Source organism: Rhincodon typus, chromosome 2 (genome assembly GCF_021869965.1).
Source record: "Rhincodon typus isolate 14 chromosome 2, sRhiTyp1.1, whole genome shotgun sequence".
NCBI lineage: Eukaryota > Metazoa > Chordata > Chondrichthyes > Orectolobiformes > Rhincodontidae > Rhincodon > Rhincodon typus.
The window spans coordinates 137,251,859-137,279,081 of NC_063333.1; the positions used below are offsets into that span (position 1 = coordinate 137,251,859).

General features: G+C 41.6%; 1 protein-coding gene across 2 annotated transcripts in view; it reads left to right on the forward strand.

The window, feature by feature from the left end:
• The window catches only part of LOC125486402 (beta-galactosidase-like), a 37,191-nt gene extending 13,150 nt beyond the window's left edge, over nt 1-24,041 (forward strand). For both annotated transcript variants that reach the window (XM_048613811.1, XM_048613818.1), the window contains exons 3-4: nt 3,073-3,312; nt 23,246-24,041. In XM_048613811.1, coding sequence (XP_048469768.1) covers nt 3,073-3,312; nt 23,246-23,509 — 504 coding nt within the window. In that variant the 3' untranslated portion in view covers nt 23,510-24,041. The remainder of the gene's footprint in view (nt 1-3,072; nt 3,313-23,245) is intronic.
• The last annotated feature ends 3,182 nt before the right edge of the window (nt 24,042-27,223 follow it).

The window sequence follows — 27,223 nt, forward strand, 5'->3', positions numbered from 1 at the left end:
TTGTTCTTGTTCCTGATTTACAGCATCCGCAGTTCTTTTGGTTTTTTTTTTGTGAAGATATATAGTTGAGGTAACTGAGAATCAGTGGGTTTGTAATGGATAACAGCAGCCAGCCGATGTCCAGAAATGGAAACAGAGAAGTTGAGGAAGGGAAGATAAGAGTTGAAGATAGATGGGTGAAGGTGAGGACAGGATAGAAATTGGAAGCAAAGTTGATAATTTTTTCCAGTTCAAATGAGCGAAGGAATCAGCACCGATGATGTCTTTGATGTTCCAGAGAAAACGTTGTGGGTGGGGGCCACAGTAGGACTTGAACAAGGAATGTTCTGCATACCCCACAAAGAGATAGGCATAACTGGGACCTATGCAGGTACGCATGGCAACACCTTCGACCTGAAGGAATTAAGAGGAGTTAAAGGATCATAGGTGTCTCTGTGATATACAACACTCCTCAGACAAGCTGTTCTTGCTGCTCCTGTACATCTGTATTGTTCCAAAGGTGTAGTAATTGGATGACTCACAGTAATCTAGATGTTGTCTGTTCAGAGCTTTGTATAGCTGAAGCGGGACTCCTAATCCCTTATATTCTAGTTTTCTTTCAAAAACAAAGTTCAGCTTTCCATTAGATGTTTTGATTGCTTTCAGCCCCTGCTCATGAGATTGTATTGATCTATATCTTTAGATCCCTAATTGCCTTCGGAAGTCCTCAGTTTCTAGCCTCTCATTATTTAGAAATTATCCTGTCCTATTCCTTTTTGTGTCCAAAATAAATTATCTCACTTCTTGTCTGTGTTGAAGTCTATTTATGTGTTTTACCCTTTGGTTCCATGATCTTCAACTTCACCATCTTTAACCAACCGCCTCTAATGAGAAACATAATCAGCTGCCATCTGGAAGTCCAAGCAATTAAAATCTATAGACATTCTCCATGTCACTACTTTAATTACCTCTTAAAAATTCAATGTGAAAGGATTAATTAATGACTTCTGAGTGAAGGCATCGAGTTTGAAAGGGGGAAGAGTGTATCCAAGACTAGTATTTTGTACTTAAACAAGGTCAATTGTGTGACAATGAACACTCAGCTAACTGAAGTAAACTGGGCAAGGAGATAAATCAGTAACAGATATTAAAGGGACATTTCAGAATACTCAGAATAAGTCCATTCTTAAACTTAAAAAAAATCCAAGGGGAAGATTCCCCATCAGGATTAATTAAGGAAGATAAAATCTTAAATTCAAAACCTTAACGATTTAAGTTGTGCAAAGGTAAGTGACGGGTGCGATGACTTAGAATATGATGAATAGCGGAGAATGACTGAATAAATTGGACATGGGAGGAGTATAGCTAAAAATATAAAAAGATAATAAAAGTTTCTGTTGCCATGTAAAAAGGAAAAGAGTAGGTAAAGTGAATGTCAGCCATCTAGAGGGTTTAAGAGAATGAGGAGTTTGTAGTAGATAATGGCAGATGTAATGAATAAGTATTTTGCTTCTGTCTTAGAGGATACCAATAAAATCCTAATATTATCTGCAAATCAGGAAGTGGAAAGAAGAAAGGATGTTATAATCATTAAGGGAAGTGGTCTTGAGCAAACTGATAGAGCTGTGTGCATACAAGTCTGCAGGTCCCGATAAACTTCATTCTCGGGTCTTAAAAGAGGTAGTAAATGAAATAATCGATACTTAGATGTTGATTTTTCAACTTTCCTTCTGTTCTGAAAAGGTTCCATCAGACTGGAAAGTAGCAAGAAAGGAAGGAGGCAGAAAACAGGAATCTGTAGGTTTGTTACCTTGATGTGTGTTGTAGGGAAGGTATTAGAAATTGATCATTGAGGCGGTTATAAAAAACACAAGTTAATCAGGAACAGTTAGCATGATTTTGTGAAAGGAAAATCATAGCCGACTTATTGGAATTCTTTGAAGAAGTAACATCCTACGGATAAAGGGGAGCCCATTGATGTATTTTACTTGGATTCCCAAGAGGTATTTGACAAGATTCCACACAAAAGGTTATTGTGCAAGGTAGAAGCTAATGGTGTAGGAGGTAACCTAAGGAATTCAGAGTGAGGGACAATTTGATTGAAGTATATAAGATCCTGAATGATTTTGATAGGGTATATATGGGAAGGACGTTTAATCTTTGGGTCATTCTAAATCTAGGGGCCACTGTTATAAAATTTGTGGTCATCTTTTTTGGATGGAGGTGAGAGGAACATTTTTCTGAGGGTTGTGCAATTTTGCAACTCACCATCTCAGAATAATTGTAAGACCATGGTAGACAGATTCATGTAAGGTTGGGAAATCCAAGGTTATCAGCAGGAGATGGGCATGTGGAATTTTGAATGCAAACAGATCAACTTCAATCTTATTGAATGGTTGAGCAGGCTTGTAGAGCCAAATGGCTGATTCCTGCTCCTAGTTCATGTCAGGTATGATCTATCCTCTACAAATCCATGCTGGCTGTCTTGGATCAGCTGAGCATTTTTCACTCACTCAGTCCTTTGTTGCAGACTGTAGTAAATTCCTGACAGAAAGTGTTAGGCTATAAATGATCTACAATTCCCTGGTTTTCCTCTGTATTGTCTTTCTTAATTAGTGGAGTGACATATATTCCAGTTTAATTCACCCTCACCTTGCAGTTGGGTGAAGGGTGTAAAATTGTTTTTTCCAGGGAGCCAGGACTTTGTCCTTGCCCTAAAGTTCTAGGGTTTCTGCTTTTTGATACCACCAGACATCTGCAGTGGGATTGAGACCGACCAGGTGCCTCCCAGTGACCCCACATGCTGAAGGCCTGAAGGGAGGAATCTGTCCCTGGGCTTTCCCAAGAAGTTTATCCAGTGTGCCCCCAGTAAGAGAGAAGGTATGGGTCCCATCTCAAAGACAAATGGGAATTGGTCAGGCATGCATTTCCATTTCTGACCCTGTTCTCAATATAAGGCACTGCCCACTTTGTGTGTATTTGGGTATCTAATATAATTTCATAGGTTAGCAGATGGCAGGGCAAAAGCAGCGTCAATATCAACTGCTAACAAATGATCCAAAATGTCTCTCTTTCTTTTGCTCTCCTCCTCAGGGACTGGTAACAAATCTTACTTTGGCTTCAAACATCCTGACCAACTGGACCATCTATTCATTAAATATTGACAAAGCGGTGGCAAGTGGCTACTTAAACAAATTCCAGAGGAAGACTTCAGAAGCACTACCTAAGGTTAATGCTAGTGTACCAGCCTTTTATTTGGGTACTTTTAAGATTCCGAATGGTATTCCAGATCTACCTCAAGATACATACCTTAAATTTCCTGGATGGACTAAGGTAGGTGAAAGATTTAAATTATATTTGAGTAATAACCATGAGCATGGAATATAACATATTTCAAGCAAGTGTCGTTCTTGTTCTGAGGGAGTACCGCACATTTATTTTGAAGGGATGTTGGCCAGCATTTGTTGTCCATCCTTAATTGCCCTTGAACTGATTGTCGTGCTGGGCCACTTCAGAGGGCAGTTAAGAGTCAGCCACATGTAGGCCAGACCAGATTAAAATAAATGAGTTGTATTTTTATGACAATCCAAGACAGCATCACGGTCATCATTACTGAGACTAGTTTTCAATTCCAGGAATATAAATTCCTCCAGCTACTATGCTGAACTTTGAACCTGTGTCTCTAGAGCATTAGCCTGGTCATCTGCATTATTAGCCCAGTGATATTATCTCTGGGCTACCATCTGTGTCTAACTCTCACTCTCACGAACTGGAAGCAAAGTGTTAGGGTAACTGTGTCTTGCTCAAGTTAAGAAAGAGTGGGAATGGTGAACCCCAGGGCTCAGTGCAAAGTCTCAGTATATGTAGATGATTTGGACTAAACAGAGCACAAGAGTGATGTGTACTGATGTCAGAAAAATGGATACGATGGTCTGGGATCGTTTCATTGAAGAACCAATTTGAATAAGAGCTATTTATAAATGCTGCTTGTAAGCCTTAGAGTACTGTTACATGTAAAAATGAAATCAGGAGATCTGAGGCAGCAGGTAGTGAAATTCTGTTGAACTGCTCTGACGCTGTATATTTATAGGCTGATACATAATAAGGAGGCAATTGGTATCACTGAGCTTGAAAAGATATCAACAGAAGAATAACATTTGTGACTGAATATTTGATTAGTGCTAGCTGATTATAGAATTCACAAGGTAATGCAGGAGTTCTGGATGTGGAAAGCCATTCATTCCATCATAATTTATCCATCAATAAAGAACCCACAGTTTCCTCTTATTGTAGCACCTGATTGTTCCTTAAATGACCAAAGAATTTCAAATTTCATTTGACAACATTGCTGACATCCATGAGTAGCAGCTCAGATAGAAAGTAGGTAAAACAACAGGAAGCAATGGAATTAAAACCACAAATGCTGGGAATTCTCAGCAGCATCTTCAGAGCAGAGAAATAGAGTTAATTTTTGGGTTGGTGACCCTTTGCTAGAACTGGAAAAAGAAATTGAATTAAACAAGTTTAAAGCAAGTACAGAGCCAGGTCAGGACGTGGGGTCTGAAGAAAAGAACTGAAGGGACAATATGAAATAGGGTGGAATCTAGGAGTGATAGTGTTTGACAAGAGGATATAATAATGAGAAAAATAAGGAAACGGAAGGTGGGTGTAGAGGAGGTGGAAATGGAACAAGTATAATTCTTGTCATCAGCTGTTGCCCAAACTAATGAGGTCAAAGGTTTTGTTCTAAAATTGTTGAACTCTTTGTTAAGTCCAGAGGGCTGTAAAATATCTAATAGAATTATGTGGTGCTCTTGCTCATGCTTTTGTATAGCTTCGTAGAACAGCTTGGTAGGCCAGGGTCACAGTGATGCGAAGACATCAAATGACAGGTAATGGAAGCTCTGGGTCAGGTCTGCAGACAGAAGAAATGGTACTGAGAGCAGGTCAACCAATCTGCATTTGGTCTCATTGTAGAGGATGCTGTGTACTAAACTAAAACAGAAACAATAACAGGAAAGAAGATGAAATAGGAAGGTGATCTAGTTCAGAATCACTTCGATCAGATGGGCCACACCCCAGAGTTCTGAAGGAGATGGCTGAGGAGATTGTAGAGACGTTGGAGGTGATCTTTCAGGAATCACTGGAGTCAGTGAGGATCCCAGTGGACTAGAATATGCCTAATATAACACCCCTGTTTGAGAAGAGAGGGAGGCAGAAGACTGGAGATTATAGGCCGGTTGGCTTGACCTCAGTCATTGGTAAGATTCTAGAGTCCATTATTAAGGATGAGATTGCAGAGTACTTGAAAGTGCATGATAAAATATGGCAGAGTCAGCACGGCTGTATCAAGGGGAGGCTATGCCTGACAAATCTGTTAGAATTCTTTGAGGAGGTAACGAGCAAGTTAGACACAGGAGAGCCGATGAACGTGAGCTATTTGGACTTTTCTAGAAGGCCTTTGACAAGTGCCACACAGGAGGCTGCTAAATTAGGTAAGAGCCCATGATGTTAGGGGCAAGGTACTGACATGGATAGAGGATTGGCTTACTGGCAGAAGACAGAGATTGGGGATGAAAGATGGCAGCCAGTGTCTAGTGGAGTTCCGCAGGGGTCGGTGTTGGGACCACAACTATTCATATTATACATTCACAGTCTGGACGAAGGAATGGCAAACATTGTAGCTATGTTTACAGATGACGCATAGATAGGTGGAGGGACAGGTAGTGTTCAGGAAATGGGGAGGCTGCAGAAGGATTTGCATAGACTTAGGATAGTGAACAAAGAATTGGCAGATGGAATGCAATGTTGGAATGTGTGAGGTTATTCCCTTTGGTAGGAAGATTAGAGGCATAGACTATTTTCTAAATGGAGAACGGCTTCAGAAATCTGAAGCAAAATGGGACTTAGGAGTCCTAATTCAGGATTCTGTTAAGGTTAACATGCAAGTTCATTTAGCAGTTAGGAGAGATGTGCTGCTGAGGCTGTATAATGCTGTAGTCAGACCACAGTTGGACAATTGTGAGCAATTTTGGGCCCTGTATCTAAGGAAGGAATTGCTGGCTTTGTAGGGTGTCCAGAGGAGGTTTACAAGAAAGATCCCAGGGATGAAGGGCTGGTCATATGAGGAGTGGTTGAGGATTCTGGGACTCTACTTGATGGAGTTTATAAGGGTGAGGTGGAGGGGGGCAGCGGTTCTGTTTGAAACTTACAGACTACTGAGAGGCCTGGATAGAGTGGATGTCGAGAATATGTTTCCACTTGTAGGAGAATCTAGCACCAGGGGGCACAGCCACAGAGTGAAGAAATGACTCTTTAGAACTGAGATGAGGAAGAATTTCTTCAGGCAGAGGGTGGTGAATCTGTGGAACTCATTTTCAGAGAAGGCGGTGGAGGCCTAGTCATTGAGTGTATTGAAGACCGAGATAGGTTCTTGATTAGTATGGGGATCAAAGTTTAAGAGGAAAAGGCAGGAGAATGGGGTTGAGAAATATATCAGCCATGAATGAATGCCAGAGCAGACTCGATAGGCAGAATGGTCTAAATCTGCTCCTAAATCTTATGGTCAGCTGCAGAAACATCAGTGTGAGTTCAAAGCTATCCTGTAGATAATGACAAACCTACAAAAACAGCTGGAGATGTACAGCGCACATAACAAAAATCACTCGTCAGACAGTCCTTTCAAAAATAAATGTACCAGTTATGCTTGTATGAATTGAGCAGAATCTAGAGGAAACCACCCAACCACTGAAGCAGCAAGTGGAAGAGGTACAGACTTCCAAGAAAAACTGTAAAGAGACAGAGAGGCTATATTGTTACTGGAGCATATTATGAAGGAAGAAAATATCCTGGACCAACAGAAATCTAAAGGATGTGAAAGCATACACTTCAAAATATGCTGGGAACTGTTAGAAACAAAACAGTAAATGCCAAGACCATTTGAACCACTCGAAATAGCTTAAGAAATGAGATTAGTCAGTGACTAATTGAAGACAAATCTTGGCTATAGGGTCAAAGACAGTAAGAACTGCAGATGCTGGAGTCAGAGATAACACCGTGTGGAGCCGGAGGAACACAGCAGGTCAGGCAGCATCGGAGGAGCAGGAAAGTTGACACTTCCGGTCGGGACCCTTCTCTGAAGAAGGGTCCTGACCCGAAACATCAACTTTCCTGCTCCTCTGATGCTGCTTGGCTATAGAGTTAAGTGGGCAAACTGCAGTCCACAATAGAAAATCTTGACATCATAATCTGGAATGACAAACAATGTCGTTAACTGTGGAAATCAACAGCAGCTCCAGACAAAGTCACCATTGCAAAATCTGGGCATATCAGCAAATTGCCTATAGATTATTGAAATGCAGAGTCTCATTTGTTTCTGTAATAGTTGAACTTTACATATGCAACTTCCCTCTCCATTCCAAGATACTGTGATTTTAAAAGAGTTCACCTTTAAAGACCTTTTAAGGACTCCATTACCTGTTTGTTTTTAAATATTGTAACTCTGCCTGGTGGTTAGGCATTTTTAGGTCTGCAAGCTGTACACTTGCAAGTCAGTCTGCTTGATAACTTGTAATGTGTTTTGCTGTTTTAAATAACTCAGAGTCAATCTTCCCTTGAAGAGCAATTTATAATTAGACTATTATCATTAGCATGGCATTGGAGATTGCTGACAATTCTGGTGTTTCTGCCAATTGAACTAAAACATAAACATGAAATGAGTTTGAGATATTAAAAATAAGTGTACATCTTACATGCTCAAATACAAAAATAATCAAACGTACCCTGATTTCTCTCAAGCCTCAGTCCTTTTCCGGTTCATCCTGTTCACACTGTTAAAAATATATGGCAGGTCAGACAAGTATCTGTGGGGACAAAGCTGACATTTAATGCCTGTGACCTCTTATTAGATGTTTTTCATTTCAGATTTCAAGCATCTGTGGTATTTTGTTTATGTGCTTGATGACTTTTGAAGTGTTAGACCATCTCCCCATCATGCACCTTCTCCGTGGTCTTGCGTGTGGGTTATGCGTTCTTTACCATGAAACATGAGCAAGCTTCAGTTCCAGTTACACCAGGGCCAAGTGCATATTAGTGAAGGTATACTGTGGCAGACAGGACCAGCATCATGTGTATCTCTGCCAACACCTACAATTCTGCATTCTCAACATTGTGCCTTACAGCGTATTGTCTTGATCGCGTATCCAAGTGTTCAATCCACATTTATCGGACAATAGTCGACTCTTATCTTTCTGTTCTCTATTGCCAGACCTAATCATTTCTAACATTGACAATAAGCTCTAATATATGAAATAGCAACCAGTTTTCCCCTTATTAACATTGTAAGTTCATCAAGCTTCTCTTTGACTAAAATTGGTCAGATGGTGCATGAGTGAGATTCTTATTGACACTAAATACAATGAGTAGAAAGTTCTGACTCAATACATTAACTTGATGACTGGTAGAGGAAAATGTGAAAAGATTCAAGTTGAAACCTGTTTTACAGTAGGTTGCAGACTTAGATGTTATCTCTGTTGCGCCTTCAAGGTGATGAGATGGCTAACAGGTTTATGTACTGATTTGGTTGATAAGTTTTGTGGCATTTTTCAGAAGCTCCACAGTGTTTGGGAAAGTTAATGCTGTATTTGGTTGTTTTGAGGTTTAACATTGCATTCCCTGCAGTTCACATTTTTTCTGTCTGTGCAGTACAACAGTGGGGCTGCACATAGAAATGTTCAATTCCAGATATCAGCTTTAGATTTACAGGAATCTAAAAGTAGTTTGGCTACTCAAGTTATCTTTCATGGTAAAATGTATTTTGATCTTAGCAAAGCAGTTACTTTTTTTTTGTATAGCGGTTTCACGTGCTCAAGTACTGTCCTTGAACAGAACCAATCCTGAAAATATAGCACACGGTTGTGGGTTTAAAAGAACTGACCATGGCCTCCAGTCGGAGTTGTTTATAAAGAAGTTTTAACCTTTCTCATGATTTTGAACAAAGTTATAAATTTGCTCGTATTTAGCTAGCACCTGGTTATCACGTTATCATATTTGCTTGCCAAGATGCACAAATCTTCTCAATTAATGACGTTTAGTGCTAGTAGACCTTCAACTTCTGAGTGTAGAAGTTGTGCTGTTCCACACAGAAGGATGTACAACTGACCATAGTGGTTCAAACATTCCAGGATCCATGTGTTATTTTTGTGGGTCAAAAAGAGACTGACACATGTACATGGAGTTCAAGTACCTAACTGAAACTGGTTTATTCTGGTTTGCTTATGTAAATACACAACTTGTGGTCATAAGCGGGTGTTAAGAAAGCACAAGTGTCAGAATTTTGAACTTTGTGGGGTGCACAGGATTTGCCTGAGCTATCAGTCAGACTTGGAATGTTGTGCTTTACTTATGGAGCTTTAGAAAGCTGCTTGTTCCTGCAACTGAGTCCCACAACACAGACAGCTCTGATTGTGCACACTTCCTTGGTCACAGTTCTGAATCTATACAGTCTTGATCCACAGATCAGCTACCTAACCAATCATCGCCCTACGCCAGCTTTATATCTTTAGCTGAGAACGAGAAAATAAAACCGTTCATTAACAATAACATCTTTCATGGCCTCTAAATGTCCCAAGGCTCCTTTATACCCAAGAAAGAACCATTAAAGTGCATTCACTGTTCTGGCACAGATGTTTGGCACAACAAGCTCTTGTAAGGACCCGATAATCTGTCAGCTTTTTGTGGTGTGGTTGACGGTCAGATGTTCCCCAAGTCTACCCTGCTTTTTCAAGAAAGGTCAGTGGATCTTTTGCCAAATGTTATGGGTGATGTCAGCTTTGCCAGCATGTATTGCCCATTCCTAATTGCTCTTGAATTAAGTGGCTTGCTAGGCAGGTAGTTGCAAGTTGAGAGTTAACCACATTGTAATCACTGGGTCTGTAAATCACATATAGGTGAGACCAGGTTAGGTAATGTCCTTCCCTAAAGGACAACAATGGATTTTGGTCCTTCAGACTCTGACTAGAGAATTCTATCACCTGACAGATTGTATGGCTGGACTGTTTACATCAGTGTAAAGACTTAATACAGGATTTTAAAATTGATGAAGGAGTTTGCTATTGTAAATAGGAGCAGAATAAGTCACTTAGCCATTTCAGCCTATTCCATCATTCATTATAACAATGGATGATAATCCAAATCATTAGCCTGTTTGCTTTTAGCTCCTATCTTTTTGATCATTCTAGCCTTGGGTGGAGGTTATATCCAAGCCCTCCTCGAAATCATACAATGTTTTGGTCTTGACTGCTTTCTGTGGCAGGAAATGTCACAGGATCGTAACTCTCCAGGTGAAGAAATTTCTCTTCAACTCCATTCTAAGGTAGACTTACTGAGGAGTCAGTGTCAAGGGCTAACCAATTCAGAGTGATCGCTGAGTGTAAGGAGAACAGTTAGTTGGAGCAGAACCTATTGCACCTTGTAAGGGAGAAATTGATAAACAAAGTAGAAGAAGATGCAGGGCTACAGAGAACATCTAAGGCAGTTGGATTATTGTTGAAATGCTCAAGCAAAAAATCAGTAACAAGGGGATGGGCCAAATGGCCACTTTTCTTTGCTATAAACTGTATCTCCACTGCTTTTGAACCACTTCACCAGTCCCACCCTATTGGGCAGCTGCCCCACCTTCAATCAGTTAAAGTCCGTCCCTTTGGGCCCTACCTTCTGAAAAAGTGCACTTGGTTTTTCTTCTTTGTATAAAGGCAGTTTTTTTCGAAAAGAAAGTCATTTCATTTTTAAAGAAACCCGTGATGTTTTTCAAATATTTGGAAATAAATCTGTCACCATCTCACCACCTCTGAATATTTGGGTTTTATTCATGCCTGTACAGTAACACCTTGTATTTTTATATTACAGTTTTTACACAGTGTCACAAAACCGATGAATAGCATAAAAAACATTCTTGATTGAGGTAGTGTCTACTAATTTTCATTCTGTACATAACTAATCATTTAAGTTATCAATTAATTAGTAAGGTAGATGGCCAAATTGCAATTCATTTGGCTTTCATGCATTTTGACTAATTTTGGTTGACTTCACTATTCTAACAGTTGAGGACGAAAATGTGAATGCTTGATGTTCAAAATGTATGTAAAAATAGCATGGTTTGAAATTCTGTCTATAGAAACTGAGAAATTATAGATTTTGTACCCCCTTATATAACACCTGTTGTACAGCATTATGATATTCTCTTCGTGGAAATGTATTTTTGCAAACAATAATTCGTAGAAAGGAATCCAAAATTGAGCGTAGTACATATTTCCGACTTCCTGAGTTAACAGTATTTAGTAAAAACCTGCATCTGTACAATATGTTGCGACCTCCACTTTTTGTTCTGTGACGTATTGGCAGTGATCTGCTTGATCTCTGTTGATGTCCCAGAGGGAGGTCAATGTATATTGTGTGCTGACCAAGAGTTCCACATTCCAGCACAGAGTGATTTGCTATATGTACTGGATATCAAACGAAGATACACATTGACCAGTTGCCGTTTGAAATTTATATCGAATCTACCTGTGGCTGGAATATGACTGTGGCTGTTAAGGCTTTACCTGGAAACATGAAAGGTTAGAAATACATTCAACGTTTAGAGGTCAGAAATTTCAGGTACAATAAATAAAGCTTGCTTTTTGTCTTCCTCTGTCCGCTGGGGCCTGAATCCACCCCAATTCCCAGATTTAAATTGCGAGTGTTTTTTTGGAAGTAGCCCCTGTGCTGGAATGAAACTCTGAATGAGTGCCCAAGACTAGGTGAGAAAATGGAATCTGTATTGGAGGCCAATGGTATTAGCCATTGTCTTCAATAGCTTCAGGTCTATTTAAGCAGCACGTTAAAGGAGGAAAGGAGGGATTTTTAGTGAAGGAATTCTGGAACTTAGGATCCTAGGAAGTTGGAGGCATTGCTACAGAGGAATGACCAGAACATTGTCGATACTCAAGGGGCCAGAGTTGGAGGAATGGAGATGTCTGAAGGTTAGAGGGCTAGAACAGGACGATGGAATGGGCCTTTGTAAAGCCTTGGATGAATTCGAAAACAAAGGTGATTTTTAAAAGCCAAAGCATTGCTTCACCAGCCCAAATCAACTATAAACATCAGCCAGAAGGATGTGAGGAGATAGCTGGAGACTTTGAGCCAGATTTTCCCAGAATCAAAAGGATTCATCAGTCCTTTAAAATAGTAGGCAGAACCTAAACCCCAGGTCACATTCCTGGCAGCCCAAATTTCAGATGGTGCTGGATGAGGGCACGTTCAGGTGTAGCACAGATGATGGAAACATGACTTCTGTACCAGTGTCTTCAGTCCCTGCCACAAGTTCTATATCCTAGCCATCAACTCCACTCCTTTCTTGGACGGTTCTTTGATGCCCAAGGAGAATGCTTGCGAATTTATCTGACCCCAAGTTGAGCTTCTGACAACATATTTGCAATACAGCTGAGCACCCATTCCACATCTGCAACACCCTACTCCAACCCTGAAAGGACGTTTTGTAGTGGAATGGGTAGCATCCCTGCCCCTGAGCCAAGAGCTCCAGGTTCAAGATACACTCCAGGGAGATGGCCAATGAAGATGCATTCATAACACAATCAGACAGATCAATTATTGATCTGCAAATCCTTCCAACACAGGCTAAGAGTGGTGGGGAATTGCCACCTGATGAAAAGAAATTGCAGTTTCTGCCATCACTATTCATGGTTCCAGACTACAGCGTGCGTGGGAAGTGAGTAACTCAGACTCCTGGGGAAGGCCAATTTGCCTCAGTAGGCTGGATGGCGGGTGTGGATCAGATTGGTGCCGGGTTCAATCCCCATTCTGGCTCGGGTGGACTCAGCAGTTGCCTGCTTGCCGTACCCATGGTGGAAGACATGGCACTGAAAGTTGGTCCTGCCTTCAGACAGACAAGGAGAGGCACAGTACCTGATACCACCTGTACCTCAGCTTATCTGCTACTAGAACACTCAAACCTGCTTTTCTTACCTAGAACATAGAACGGTACAGCACAGTGCAGGCCCTTTGGCCCATGATGTTGTGCCAACCTATTATCCTACTCTAAGATCAAACTACCCTGCATACCCTACAGTTTACAATCATACCTCTAGATTATTCTGTCTTCTCAAACTCCGGGCAAGCCTCAAACTTATTCTATCCTTAGCAAACTTCAAAACTCTGCTGCCTATCTAAGTTTGCAACGAGGCCTGTTCACCCCTGTGTTCCCTGACCTACATTGACTACCGGTGAAGCAACGCCCTGGTTTTTAAATTCTCACTTTTGTTTTCAAATCACTCCAAGGCCTGACAAGGGACCACGCCATGGCCCTATCTTTTAAATCTGTTCCAATTCCAATGTTTCCACTCCTCCAACTCTGGCCACTTAAGCATCCACGACCGTTAGTTATTCCACTGCAGCCATGCCTCCAGCAGCCTTGACCCTATGTTTTGCATTTCTTTCCCTTGAAATTCCTCCTTTTGACTTCTCTTTTCTCCTTTAGTGTGCTGCCTAAAAGCTCCCTCTTTCACTGAGTTTTCACTCATCTGTCCTTGTACCTGTTTATCTGGCTTGGTGCTGAATGTTATTCAGTAATACAACTGTGAAGCAGATTGGGGTATGTGGAAATAAACATCGTTGTTTGAGTAATGTGCTGAATTTGTGATAAATTTGGGAATCCATTAATTGGTAGCGCCAATGTAAAATTAATTTATGAGGCTCAGTAAATGAGTTTCTTCCATTACCCAAGGATACGGAGAAAGATTGTCAGCCAGACACTTATCAGTTTTTGTGTCTAGAAAGTCTTTCCTAAAGGTCATAGTCAGTCTGATTGAGTCATTTAAACCTTTTTCTAGTTCAGACATTACACAGAATGTTCTGTGGGAAGTCCTGGACCTTTTTTAAGAATTGATTCAAGTAGCAATGCAAACATAGAATTGTCTGCACAGAAATGAGATTTGGTAAGGTTAATACTACCTCACGCCTGTACCATAACAGGCAGAAGAGAGTCTGGGGAGTACAAAAATTTTTTAAAATTACGTGAAGCATCCATTTAAAAAGATGACAATGAGCTCTGGGCAATCTGACCTTTGTTTCTGAGATTTCAATGTCCCTCCATCTGTGGGAGAGAATGCCTCTCATTCACTCTACTCTCTTTTTTTCTTTCTATCTCTTTCTCTTTATCCATGTCTCTCCCTTTCTCTTTCTCTTTCTCTGTTTTCTCTCCTTTCACTTTTTTCTGTGTCTCTTTCAAACAAATCCACGGTTTCCTGTATGACAAAGAATGTAGAAAACAAAGGTGTGCTTATGACAGGTGTAAGGCAGAAAATACAGTTGAGAATCAACAGGAATGCCAAAGGTTTCATACCAAAGGAAAAAGCAAAGAGAACTATGGGAAAAGACTACCAGCTAACATAAAGGGAAATCCCAAAGTCTTCTATAGGCATATAAACAATAAATGGTTAAAGAAGAAGTTGGCCAATCAGAGACCAGAAAGACAGAGACAGGTGGCATGGCTGAGGTATTAAATGAATATTTTTCAAATGTCTTTACAAAACAGGAGGATGCTGCCTAGGAGTTGGTGACAGAGAAAGAAACTCTTATCACTAGAATCATAGAATCACTGCGGTGTGGAAGCAGGCCATTCGGCCCATCAAGTCCACACCAACCCTCCAAAGAGCATCCCACCCAGAACTGGACTAGGTGATAAAATCGGTGCAGTCCTGATGGGGCTGAAACTTCTGCTCTATAATAATTCAGTGATTTTTTTCATGCCCTCTCGCTCTCGCTCTCTCTCTCTCTCTGTCTGTCTTTCAACCATCTTCAGCAACGCAGCTGTTGTCCATCCAAGGAACCAGGTGATCCTGCTGTGGAAGCTCCCAAATGGTGGAGCTCATCACTCACTTCCTTGTCCACGTGACTCTGCTGTGGCATCCTCATGTCAGTGCAGTGTTCTAATGACCGAGGAATGGGCGTCCACTAGTTCTGCCATGAACAATTTTACCAACGTAGAAGCAAGGGAAGGCCATTCAGCCCCTTGATCCTTACTTTCAATCTGATCATGGCTGAGCTCTGCCAGTTTGCGCAACTTTGAACCTTGACCCTAGGTACTGTTAACCAGTTTTTAAAATAACATTGTTCTCATTTGCCACCCTGCCCCCTTTGCTTTTGATTCCACCAAAACTAGCAGCATTGTGAACATCATTTCTTTGATATGTTGACAAGTAGCATCCGCCAGCAGGAACCTATGGCTGTAAATAGCAAATTGAAACAGGGTACATATGCCAGGAACGTTCCTGCTAGTATAGTTCCATAGCGTCATTCACATCCTCTATTGCACCTCCCCACTTAAGAAACAGAACTGAAGAGCGGAGATGGTAGGAACTGCAGATGCTGGAGAATCCGAGACAACAAGGTGCAGGGCTGGATGAACACAGCAGGCCAAGCAGCATCATAGGAGCAGAGAGGCTGACGTTTCGGGCCTAGACCTTTCATCAGAACAGGGGGAGGGGAAGGGGGTTTTGAAATAAATAGGGAGAGAGTGGGAGGCGGATAGAAGAGGGATAGAGGAGAGGATAGGTGGAGAGGAAACAAACAGGTCGAAGAGGCGGGGATGGAGCCAGTAAAGGTGAGTGTAGGTAGGGAGTTAGGAAGGGGATAGGTCAGTCCAGGGAGGACGGACAGGTCAAAGGGGCGGGATGAAGTTGGTCGGTAGGAGATGGAGGTGCGGCTTGAGGTGGGAGGAGGGGATAGGTGGGAGGAAGAACAGGTTAAGGAGGCAGGGACGAGCTGGACTGGTTTTGGGATGCGGTAGGGGGAGGGGAGATTTTGAAACTTGTGAAATCCACATTGATACTATTGGGCTGCAGGGTTCCCAAGCGGAATATGAGTTGCTGTTCCTGCAACCTTCGGGTGGCATCGTTGTGGCACTGCAGGAGGCCCAGGATGGACATGTCGTCTGAGGAATGGGAGGGGGAATTGAAATGGTTCGCGACTGGGAGGTGCAGTTGTTTATTGCGAACCGAGCATAGGTGTTCTGCAAAGCGGTCCCCGAGTCTCTGCTTGGTTTCCCCGATGTAGAGGAAGCCACACCGGGTACAGCGGATGCAGTATACCACATTGGCAGATGTGCAGGTGAACATCTGCTTGATGTGGAAAGTCTTCTTGGGGCCTGGGATGGGAGTGAGGGAGGAGGTATGGGGGCAGGTGTAGCACTTCCTGCGGTTGCAGGGAAAAGTGCCGGGTGTGGTGGAGTTGGAGGGGAGTGTGGAGCGGACAAGGGAGTCTGAAGAGCAGTGAGGTTAGAAACTGTAACCAGTAACATACAGCACATTCCTACACACAGTTTGTTTCTTCTGAGGCATTACTCAAAGGTGGATTATTGATCAGGAAAATAAAAATAAATCATAGAATTGTCACAGTGCAGAAGGAGGCTAAATAACGCAACGGGATCTTTCACATCTGCCTGAGCAGTTTAAATTGTTTATAATCATATCTCAGTAGATTGTGCTGATATGCAGCCTGAATTACATGCTCAATACCCGTGAAAGAATTTGATCACACAGCCTCTTACTCAGACTGAAGCAGACACATCGCCTAATTGACATGAGGTTAAAAGGCCACCACCACGATGACTGGTAACATCAATTATCCTTTGCGTTGTGACTGACCTGAATATTCATGCACCCACTAGACCATAGCCTTGGGCTTTCACTCGTTCTTAGAAGGTAGGTTTCTTCCAACAACAATCATTTTGAAGTAGAGAAATTGGTAACAGCAGCTAATTTTATTTTTATTTCCGTCTAGCAGAACTGTCGAACTCAGAAAACCATTATTTTTGTACTTGTCTAACTATAGAACTGCCTTTTTGATTTTCTGTGTCCTAGGTCAAACTCTAAGTCCTAAGAATTGTCAATGTGCCCCCAGCCTGTCAGTTTTCAGAATTTACCAACAAAGTAGCTAAAGTTTCCACTATGACTTAAACCAGGAATATATCACTACAGAATCGACTCTATGTTCATGGAGAAGATAAGGACCCTTACCTTAAGTAGGATATTATTGGCATAGATGGAGTGCAACAAAGGCTCACTAGACTTGTTCCAAGGCTGGTGATACTGGCCTATTCTGCTTTCTCTGGAGTTTCAAAGAATAAGAGGTAATCTCCCTGAAACATACAAAATATTAAGAAAATAGACAAACTAGATGCAGGTAAATTGTTTCCACTGGTTGGGTAGTCTAGAGCCAGGGCATACAGTTCAAAGTAAGGGGGGATGTCACTTAGGACCCGACTGAGATGAGAATTTTGTTAAATTCAGAGTTGCGAATCGTTGGAAATATGTACCCCAGCAGACTTGAGGACACTTGGGCAACTGAGTCTATTTAAAATAACAATTGACAGAATTACAAATACAAGTGACACAAAATTACAGAGGAAGTTGTTGAGAAGTAGGAATTTACATGATGCTCCCCCATGATTCACTTGAATGGCAGAGTCAGTTTGATGGGCTGAATAGTCTACTCCAAAGTTCCTGTTTACAGTATGAACTGTATTGAAGATGCCTTGTTCAATGTCAGATCACAATGCCAAAAAGCCCAACAACATCACTGTGTGGTATAAAGGAGCTATTTAGTAGCAGTCTCTATGATGTCCAAATCAGCAAGTGCTCCTGCTATGGAAAAAAATCCTCCACTACCCCTTTCACTTTGTTCCTCCATTCATTCATGTTGACCTGGCATGCTTTCCTCGACATTACTGTCTAAATGCCCCAGAGTGAAGTTACCTGTTCTCACACTTGCAGTAGGATGCAGTGCTGTGAGAATCTTTAGTTGGTTAATCCAACCTTTAGGAGTTGTTATAAAAGCGAAATAATGTGGATTCTGGAAGTCTGAATTGAGCATAGAGAATGCTGGAGAAATGATTGGGGGGAGATGATGATCCAGTGCTATTATCGCTAGAATATTAATCCAGAAACTCAGCTGATTCTCTGGGACCTAGGTTCAAATCCCACCATGGCATATTGTGGAATTTGAATCCAATAAAAAATAGTCTGGAATTAAAGAATCGAGTGATGACCATGAAACCATTGGAAAAACCCAGTTGGCTCACTAATGTCTTCTATCCTCATCTGGTCGGGCTACATGTGCCTCCTGACCCACAGCATTATGGTTGACTCTCAACTGCCCTCTGAAATGGCCTAGCACTCAGTTGTATGAATCACTACAAAGAAGTGAAACCAGACAGATCACCTGAAATTGACGAAGGCACTAGAAAAGACAATGGCAGAAACAGCCCTGTCTGACCCTGCTCATTAACGAGAGGAGGTTAGTGCCAAACTTGAGAGAGCTGTCTCACGGACTAATCAAACAACAGTCATACTCATGGAATCATACCTCCTAGACGCCACCATCACTATCCCTGGATACATCCTGGTCCACTGACGGGAAAGACCCACCAGAGATGATGGCACTGTGGCATACGTTTGGGAGGGAGTTGCCCTGGAAGTCCTCAACATTAACTCTCACCCCATGAAGTCTCATGCCATCAGGTTAGGCTCACAATGGCAAGTAATATTTGCACCACACAAATGCCAAGCTATGACCATCTAACAATAAGAGATTATGAAACCACTGCCCCTTCACATTCTATGATGTTACCATAACTGAATCTCCCACTGTCAACATTCTGGGGTTTACCAATCACCAGAAACTCAACTGGACTTACCACATAAACACTGGTTAGAAGAGCAGGTCAGAGACTAGGAATACTGCGATGAGCAACTCATCTTCTGACTCCCTAGGAATTGTCCACCATCTACAAGGCACAAGTCAGGAGTGTGATAGAATACTCCTCACTTGCCTGGATGGGTGCAGCTCCAAAAATACTCGAGATTTGCCACCGTACCGGATAAAGCAACCCACTTGATTCACATCACATTCACAAGCATCCATTGCCTCCACCACCAACGCTCAGTAGCAGCAGTGTATACTATCTACAAGACGCACTGCAGGAAGACCCTTGGACCGCACCTTCTGAACCCACAACCATGTCCATCCAGAAGGACAAGGGCAGTAGATACATGGGAGCACCATCACCTTCAAGTGCCTCTCTAAGCCACCACCATCCTGACTTGGAAATATATTGCTGTTCCTTCACTGTTGCTGGGTCAAAAATCCTGGAATTCCCTCCCTACTGGCATTGTGGGTCAACCCACATCAGGTGCGCTGCAGCAGTTCAAGAAGGCAGCTCACCCCGACCTTCTGAAGGGCAACTAGGGATGGGCAAGAAATGCTGGCCCAGCCAGCAATGCCCACATCCCTCGAGTGAATCAAAAATATTCGGCAGTTCTGGCAGCTCCTGTGGAGGGAGAATCAGAGTTAACATTTTTTTGAGTCCTGTATGACTGTTCTTCAGAACTCTGTGTTTGTTTCTTTGTGAGCCATTGTAATTTTTGTTGCTTTGATTTGAAGCAGCAATGGGAGGGGTGGAAAATGCAGCTTCACACATTGCTACCGCAACCATGCACTTCGCAACATGATTGCGTGCCGATAAATGATTGAATAGGAATCAGAGAACACAGCAAAGGGGTGCAATAATAACCCTCTGTGGGACAGGGGATCTTCTGACTTCATTTTGTGCAAACCTTTCCCTTCACATCATTGTTGCTACAGGTGATTAAATCCGCCTCTTTGACTTGCATTAGTGATGTTAGATTAGTGGAAATCCTCATGCAACTTCCCTCTGTTGTGAGTTAGTTTGTTCTGTAAAGAGACAGTTAGTGTTGAGATGTTGCTGAGTTTCAGAGTGTACTCATTACAGTCAAATGCTCAGCCTGCCCAGGAGTGTCAGTGTACAAGTGATATTTTGTGATAACGCATATTTTGCATTAAACACTCTATTTGGGTCAATTTATCTTTTAGGTCTTCACAGACTGTAAACTTTCTTGTTGTTTTGTTTCTGGGGTTCTACGTCTCTGATTTTGAAGGCTGTGTTATAGAGCTCCCTTTTGGAGCTTTGCACTGCAAACTGTGAGGCATTGTTAACATCACCAGCAACAGCTTAGAAGACAGAAACATTAAAGTTCATAACCATGGTTACCTTCACAGTCAATGATAAAGCCATACTTGCGCTGAGGTTAGAGTTAAGGCTGAATAATTGGCGGGTTTCAGTGACAAGTTCCACCGTGAAACATGGGCCCAAATATTAGTCATTTCTGTACAGGCAGAATTACTCCTGAGACTTAACATGATCTTTTTGTTGAGAGAGCCCTTTTCCCATTTCTCCACCCTTTTTCAGCAGCTGCATCACCTCTGCTCATTATAAGAACACATTTAACTTTTAAAAAAAAAAATAGACAAAATGGAAAAGTGAAGTAAGCCAATCATAAAGATTGGGATAAAATAGTAAAAAAGAGAGGAAAGGGTGAAGTGAGGAGCCTGAGATACACAATGGGAGTCACCCCTATTCGTCCACCCGATAGAGATGGTGAGGTTCACCTTTCAGATACCTCAATGGCCCACAGTTTACGAAAGGAGCAAGAGAGGAAACAGGATTATGGACCTGTCAGCCTTACTTCAGTAGTCAGGAAAATGCTAGAATCAATTATAAAGGACATAATAAATGGACGCTTGTATAAAAATGATCTGATTGGGCATAGTCAACATGGATTGGTAAAGGGACTTCATAGAATCTTCATAGGTCATCATAGAATCTCTACAGTGTGAAAACAGGCCCTTCGGCCCAACAAGTCCACACCGACCCTCAGAGCATCCCACCCAGACCCATCCCTCATAACCCCACCTAATCTACACATCCCTGAACACTATGGGCGATTTAGCATGTCCAACCCACCTAGCCTGCACATCTTTGGACTGTGGGAGGAAACCGGAGCACCCGGAGGAAACCCACGCAGACACAGGGAGAACATGCAAACTCCACACAGACAGTCGCCCAAGACTTGTTGGAGTTCCTTGAGGGTTCTCCTAACACAAGCAACAAAAGGCAGTCAACGGACATAGAATACTTAAATTTTTAGAAGATTCTTGATGTCCTCCACAGGTGGTTGGTTTGCAGAATTAAAGCAGATGGAATAGGCGGTAATGTTCTGGAATGGATTAAGGTTAGCTAACTAATAGAAAACAGAGTAGGAATGTATGGATCATTCTTGCTTTGGCAGACCAGTGAGGTATCATAAGGATCAGTACTGGAGTCCCAGTTGTTCACAATGTATCTCAGTGATTTGTATATGGGGGACCAAATTTGGAGATGATACAAAGCTAAGCAGGAATGTGTGTTGTGCTAAGGAAAGAGATGGGACTTGTTTTACAAATCTTCTAACTGTGGTTGCAGCTGCACATTGAGTGGACATATTGAATCTGATTGTTTCGAATTCCCTAGATTCTAGGGCAGTTTGCAAACATTAAAAGGTAGTGAATGTAACTTCAGTATTTAAGAAAGGAGGAACTGATGAAACAGGAAACTATAAGGTGGTCAGCCTAACGTAAGCAGCATGCAGAATATTATATACTTTAATTAAGGATATGGTAATGGTGGGGGGGGGCACTGAAAGAATCTTTAAGCAGAGTACACAGTGATCTATGACAGGAGAAATTGTATTCGACAAACTCTTGATTAAAGTACTTTTTGAGGATGTAATCAGTAAGATTGATGAAGGAACACGTAACGAGTTATAATCTTTGCGTTTTAAAAAGCAGTTACTACACAGAATTAGGACATTTTACACTGCGGGTAATAGAATAACAAGAGCTGAGGACGGATTAGTAGACCAGAAGCAGTACTTGGTCCTCACTGTTTTCCCTCTACCATTTCTATTAGTGATGTAGATCAGGGGCCTGAGTAGCATTCTCAAATTTGCCAATGATATAAAGTTAAGTAGGAAAGTAACGGGTGAGGAAACAGAAAAAGGCTGCAGAAGGTTATAAACATAAGGCGAATGGACAAGGATGGAATATAATAACACTAATCTACTCTGGTGGGAAAAAGCATCATATTTTTGAACGATGAGACTTTGGGAAAAGTTGTATTCAGAGGGAGTTAGGTGTCCTTGTACATGAATCACAGTAAGCTGAAGTGCAGCTACGGCAAGGAATTAGGAAAATAAGTAGAATGCTAGCTTTTGTTCCAAAGAGATTGGAGTACAAGAACTAATGAGTTTCACTACATGAGGTGCTTATTGAATGGGGGGCAGAACAGGTTTGAGGGGCTGAACGGCCTCCACCTGTTCCTATGATGAGACCACATCTGGAGTATGATGTGTAGTTTCTGGTCCTTTTTTTTGAGGTAATGACGTAACTTGCCCAAGAGGGAGTGCATTGCACGTTCACTAAGCTAATTGTTAGGGTGAGTGGAGCTGGTCTACATTCCCTGGAGTTTAGCAAAACATGAACTGATTTTCCTGAAACATAAGGGGTCCTTCTTAAGGGGCTCAACAGAGTAGATGCTGAGTAAGTGTTTCTGCTGGTTGGAGAGCTTAGAATGTAGTACACAACCTAAGAATGAGGGTTTGACTGTTTATAAAAAGTAATTTTTTTACTCTGAGTCATAATCTTTGGAATTGTCTACCTGAGAGAGGATGCTCAATGGTTGATTGTTTTAAAGATAAAGGTCAATGTATTTTTGGTGTTAAGGGAATTAAGGGAATCACTGTAGGAAGGTGAATTTGAGGTAATAGATTTTATTGAATGGCGGAGCAGGCCACGTGGTCTGCTCCTAGTTCATAGATGTGCACTGGATATTGCAATGACCCTTTCAACCTCGCATGTCTGGAACAGTGCTCTCCTTTGGAGAGAGTGCTCAGAATTGGAAACAGTGCAGCCATAGCGATAGCCAGTTAAATCAGTGGCAGTGTGTTGGCCTACTCTTGTTCCTATGTAAGATGTGGTTTAAGTGGTGCTTTCTATGACCAGATAGATTTGATGGACATTATTCCTATGACAGTCATTTTAACATGAATGAAATGCATGAAATGAAATAATCCAATATTTCTCTCCCCAGCCTTATCAATATACTTAGTGTTGAATCTTTGGACTGGGAGGCCATTGATTTACAAGTTTGTTGTTCTGAGGAAGGGTCACCGGACCCGAAATATTAACTCTGTTTTTTCCTTCAGACCTGCTGATCTTTTCCAGCAACTTTGTTTTTGTTCCTGATTTACAGCATCTGCAGTTTTTTCGGTTTTTACAAATTTGTGATGATTGATTTTGTTTGGCTTTTCCCCAGGGTCAAGTGTGGATTAACGGCTTTAACTTGGGTCGTTACTGGCCAGCCAGGGGACCCCAAATCACTCTGTACGTTCCTGCTCATATTCTTAGCACCTCCGCAGTGAACAACATCACGGTGCTGGAGCTGGAGAATGCACCGTGTGGGATTGAGCTAAACGCAGTCTGTGCTGTGGAATTTGTGGACACTCCTGTTTTGAATGGAACCACAGCTTACACCAACTTTCACAGTAGAGCTTTTAATAAGCAGTCTTGGCATGAATGACCTGAATGGTTAATGTGTTGCTGATCTGGCGACCTGCCTTTGTATGTGAGGATGACTATTGAGTACTGAAGTCTTTTTCCCCTTTTCAACTGAAGCTAATACTGTTCTATCACTTCCTTTGCCTTACTGAAGCAAGTTGATAAATAACCAGTGTTGCAACCATGGAACCATCTTGGGCTTGTGTGGAAGAAATAACACCATGAAGTAGAGATTCATTTGCACAGATCAACAAGTTTTCCCACTGCCCTCAAAACTGGTTAAAAGCCCTAAAGAGCCTTTGACAGTTTTTCACTGAAGAAATAAATAAAATGTTTAACAACATTGAATGGTCAAGAAATGAAACTGAGTCTGTGGGGTGACCACAGTTGCGTTGATTAGATTACTACTTACTTTTGTTTGATGTAATGCAAGGTTTGGAAAACAAATCAGGGCATGTTGTAACATTATTAATGAATGTAAATAATAAATTCTGACTACTATCAGATTTCCTGTTATATTGCAAATGCAACAATAAAGACTGAAACCATTTTAATTTATTCTCTTTATTCATTTACCTAAGCAATTTTGAAAGTCAGAATGAAACAGTTTGGGCTTTGCTGGGCTTCCTCTAGGGCACTGCACATCCACGGCTATCATACTATTCATTCTGCATGAGATGTTGGGACTGTAGACAGAACCTGCATCCACAGCATTGGATAAACTGCAGCCTTAGGCTTATCCCAACTGCTGTAAAGTTCAGAGACATAGTGACACATGTTCCACCCGCCTGCTGTGTTTCAGTCTCAGAAGAATCAAGATCTTGATTAACAGTGCAGAAAAAACTCTTACACACCATTTAAAGTTTTGCACCCCATTATTCTCAGTAGATTCTCAGACATCATCATATTTGGCTGGCTGTGGGCAGCAAGGTTGCTGTGCAATTTCCCTGAATCATCATTCTAAGTCCCATCTCTGCTCTGAACTTTCACTTGTCAATACATTGAACACCAGAGATTTTATTTTTTGTTTTTAGAGAAATGGATTTTCCCAAATTCACTCTTACTTGTGCTTCATAACGCAGGATATGAGGAAACAAAAGAAGTAACCTTGGGGTAACGTGTGAGGAAGTACACAGTGTTTTATTGAATATCACATAGCCAAAAGAGCAGGTATATGAGAAACAGCATCACTTTCCGTCATACCTGAAAAACTGTGCATTCCACCCACCCTGCTGACATCACAACCATCAGAGAGTGTGATGATTATAACCTCGCAGGCTGTAATATCTTTTGGGGAGGGCAGAAATGCACGGAAACAAAGAAGAGGAACAAATAAACACAAATGATCTTGGTGGAAATAAAAAAGACTTCAATGACACTGATCATGCTAAGGTAATCTGTGGATTGAGTGAATGAAGAGCAAAAGATGCCAAACTCAGCTATGTGTTACCTGCAGTACTGTTGGTAGTTAGGTAGGATATACAGCAAGGGGTGTTTGAATGTAATGATGAAGGAAGCAGTTAGCAAGGACAAAGCACTGGTTAGAGATTTCAATTTCCTCACTTCCTGGAGGAAGCGAAGCTAAAAGTCAATGGATTTGCAGAAAGTATTCGGGCAATTTCCACGACGATTCATTTTAGAACTGGTGGGTATGGGTCTTACTAGATATAGCAGTAACTAAAGTTATTTAACCTGGAGATAACAAGAACTGCAGGTGCTGAGCCCCCTTCCCCCTCCCCAGTCCTGATGAAGGATGTAAACCAGAAATGTCAACTTTCCTGCTCCTCTGATGCACCTGACTTATTTAGCCTGGTGTCAGCTGTGGTTCAGTTGGTACTACTCTCTCTTCTGACTCACAAAGTTCCAGGTTCAAATCCCACTTGAAGGCTGGAATATGAAGGTCGAGGCTGACACTCCAATGCAACACAAAGAGAGTGCTGCCATCAGAGATGGCATCTTTCAGATGAGATGTTAAACAAAGGCTTCAGTTGTCCTTCCAAATTGATGTAAAAGATCCCATGCATTATTTTCAAGAAGAGCCAGAGGAATTATCCCCAGTGTCTTCACCATATTTATCTCTCAGCAAATATGTCAAAAAATGATTATCTGCCCATCATCACGTAGCTTACATGTGGGAACTTGCTGTGCGCAAATTGACTCGTGCATTCAAAAAGTAATTAATTGGCTGTTAAGTGCTTTCATACAGCTGACAATCATAAAGATGCTATAGATGCAAGACTGGCTTTCTTTAGCCATCTGACAGTGAGAGAACATCACGCAAATACACCCCAGAACGAGTGAATTTGATATCAAGCTTGAGAGGGAGAAGGAAGGTTTACACACAAAGTCAAAACTTAAGTAAGGCACACTTTGAAGGGATGAGTAATCAATTAACCACAGTAGGGGTGAACAATGCTGTAATGAGTAATTTGCAGTTCAACAATGGGAAGTATTCAAAGAATTAGTTAAACAAATATAAAGAATTTAGATGAAGAACCAGTGTGACACTAAGGGGCAAAAGTAGCACAGAATTTAATTGTTGCTGAAAAAGGAAACGTGTTATTAAAACTTTGTGTCCTGCACTTGACAAGACAAATGCAAGACACCAAATTTCAAATCATCATCATAATGTATACTACAGGAGAAAAGGGTGCTTTCTGCTTTTTGAATGACCTAGGAATTTAGAATGCCAGTTGCTTTTTCCATGGCAAGGCCTTAGCTAATCATAGAAACATAGAAAATAGATGCAGGCATAGACCACTCGGCCCTTTGAGCCTGTTCCTCTATTAAATATGATCATGGCTGTTCATCCAACTCAGTATCCTGAAGTAGGGTCCCAACAAGGCCATGGGCCAGATGCTGGAAAATGGGATTAGCATAGTTAGAGATAGTAGGAACTGCCGACGCTGGAGAATCTGGGATAACAAGGTGTAGAGCTGGATGAACACAGCAGGCCAAGCAGCATCAGAGGAGCAGGAAAGCTGACGTTTCGGGTCTGGTCCCTTCCAGACCTGAAACGCCAGCTTTCCTGCTCCTCTGATGCTGCCTGGCCTACTGTGTTCCTCCAGCTCCACACTGTGTTATCTTAGTATCCTGTTCCTGCTTTCTCCCTATAACATTGATCCCTTTAGCCCTAAGAACTACTATCTAATTCCTTCTTGAAAACATTCACTGATTTGTCCTCAACCACTTTCTGTCTCAATCTGAAAGAACTTGAAAAGTTACGGCAACATGTCCTATTCAGTTGCACTACTGGGCAAAAGTTCTATCTGTGTAGCTAATGTACTGCAGTTGATAATTTGGAAAAAGACCGTATCATGTTAAAGTAAAAGGGTCACACAACTGGAAGAGAAGATAGAAATCCTGTTGGCTGAGTGAGCTTTGCAATGAAACTACAAATGGCTACAAAGAAGGTGATAAGAAAATGAATAGGAAAGACCCTGAGAAATGATTTTCTCAAACTGGGGTGACCCCTTGACAAAGAGGGCGCAATCCTAAAATCTTAGCTATGTCATTGGGAGTAGAATCCAAGAATACCTCTTTACAGAAAACATGGTGAAAATCTGAAACTCTCCTCTAGAAGGATGCTATAGGTTCAATCGATTGAAATATTCAGACAATAGTAAGGCTCCCGAGAGATATGGAATAAACATGGCAAAATAGGATTGTCAGAAGCGTGCAGCTACGTGCTAAATTGCCTGATTTGGTTTTCAATAACTAATTTTGCTGAATGTCT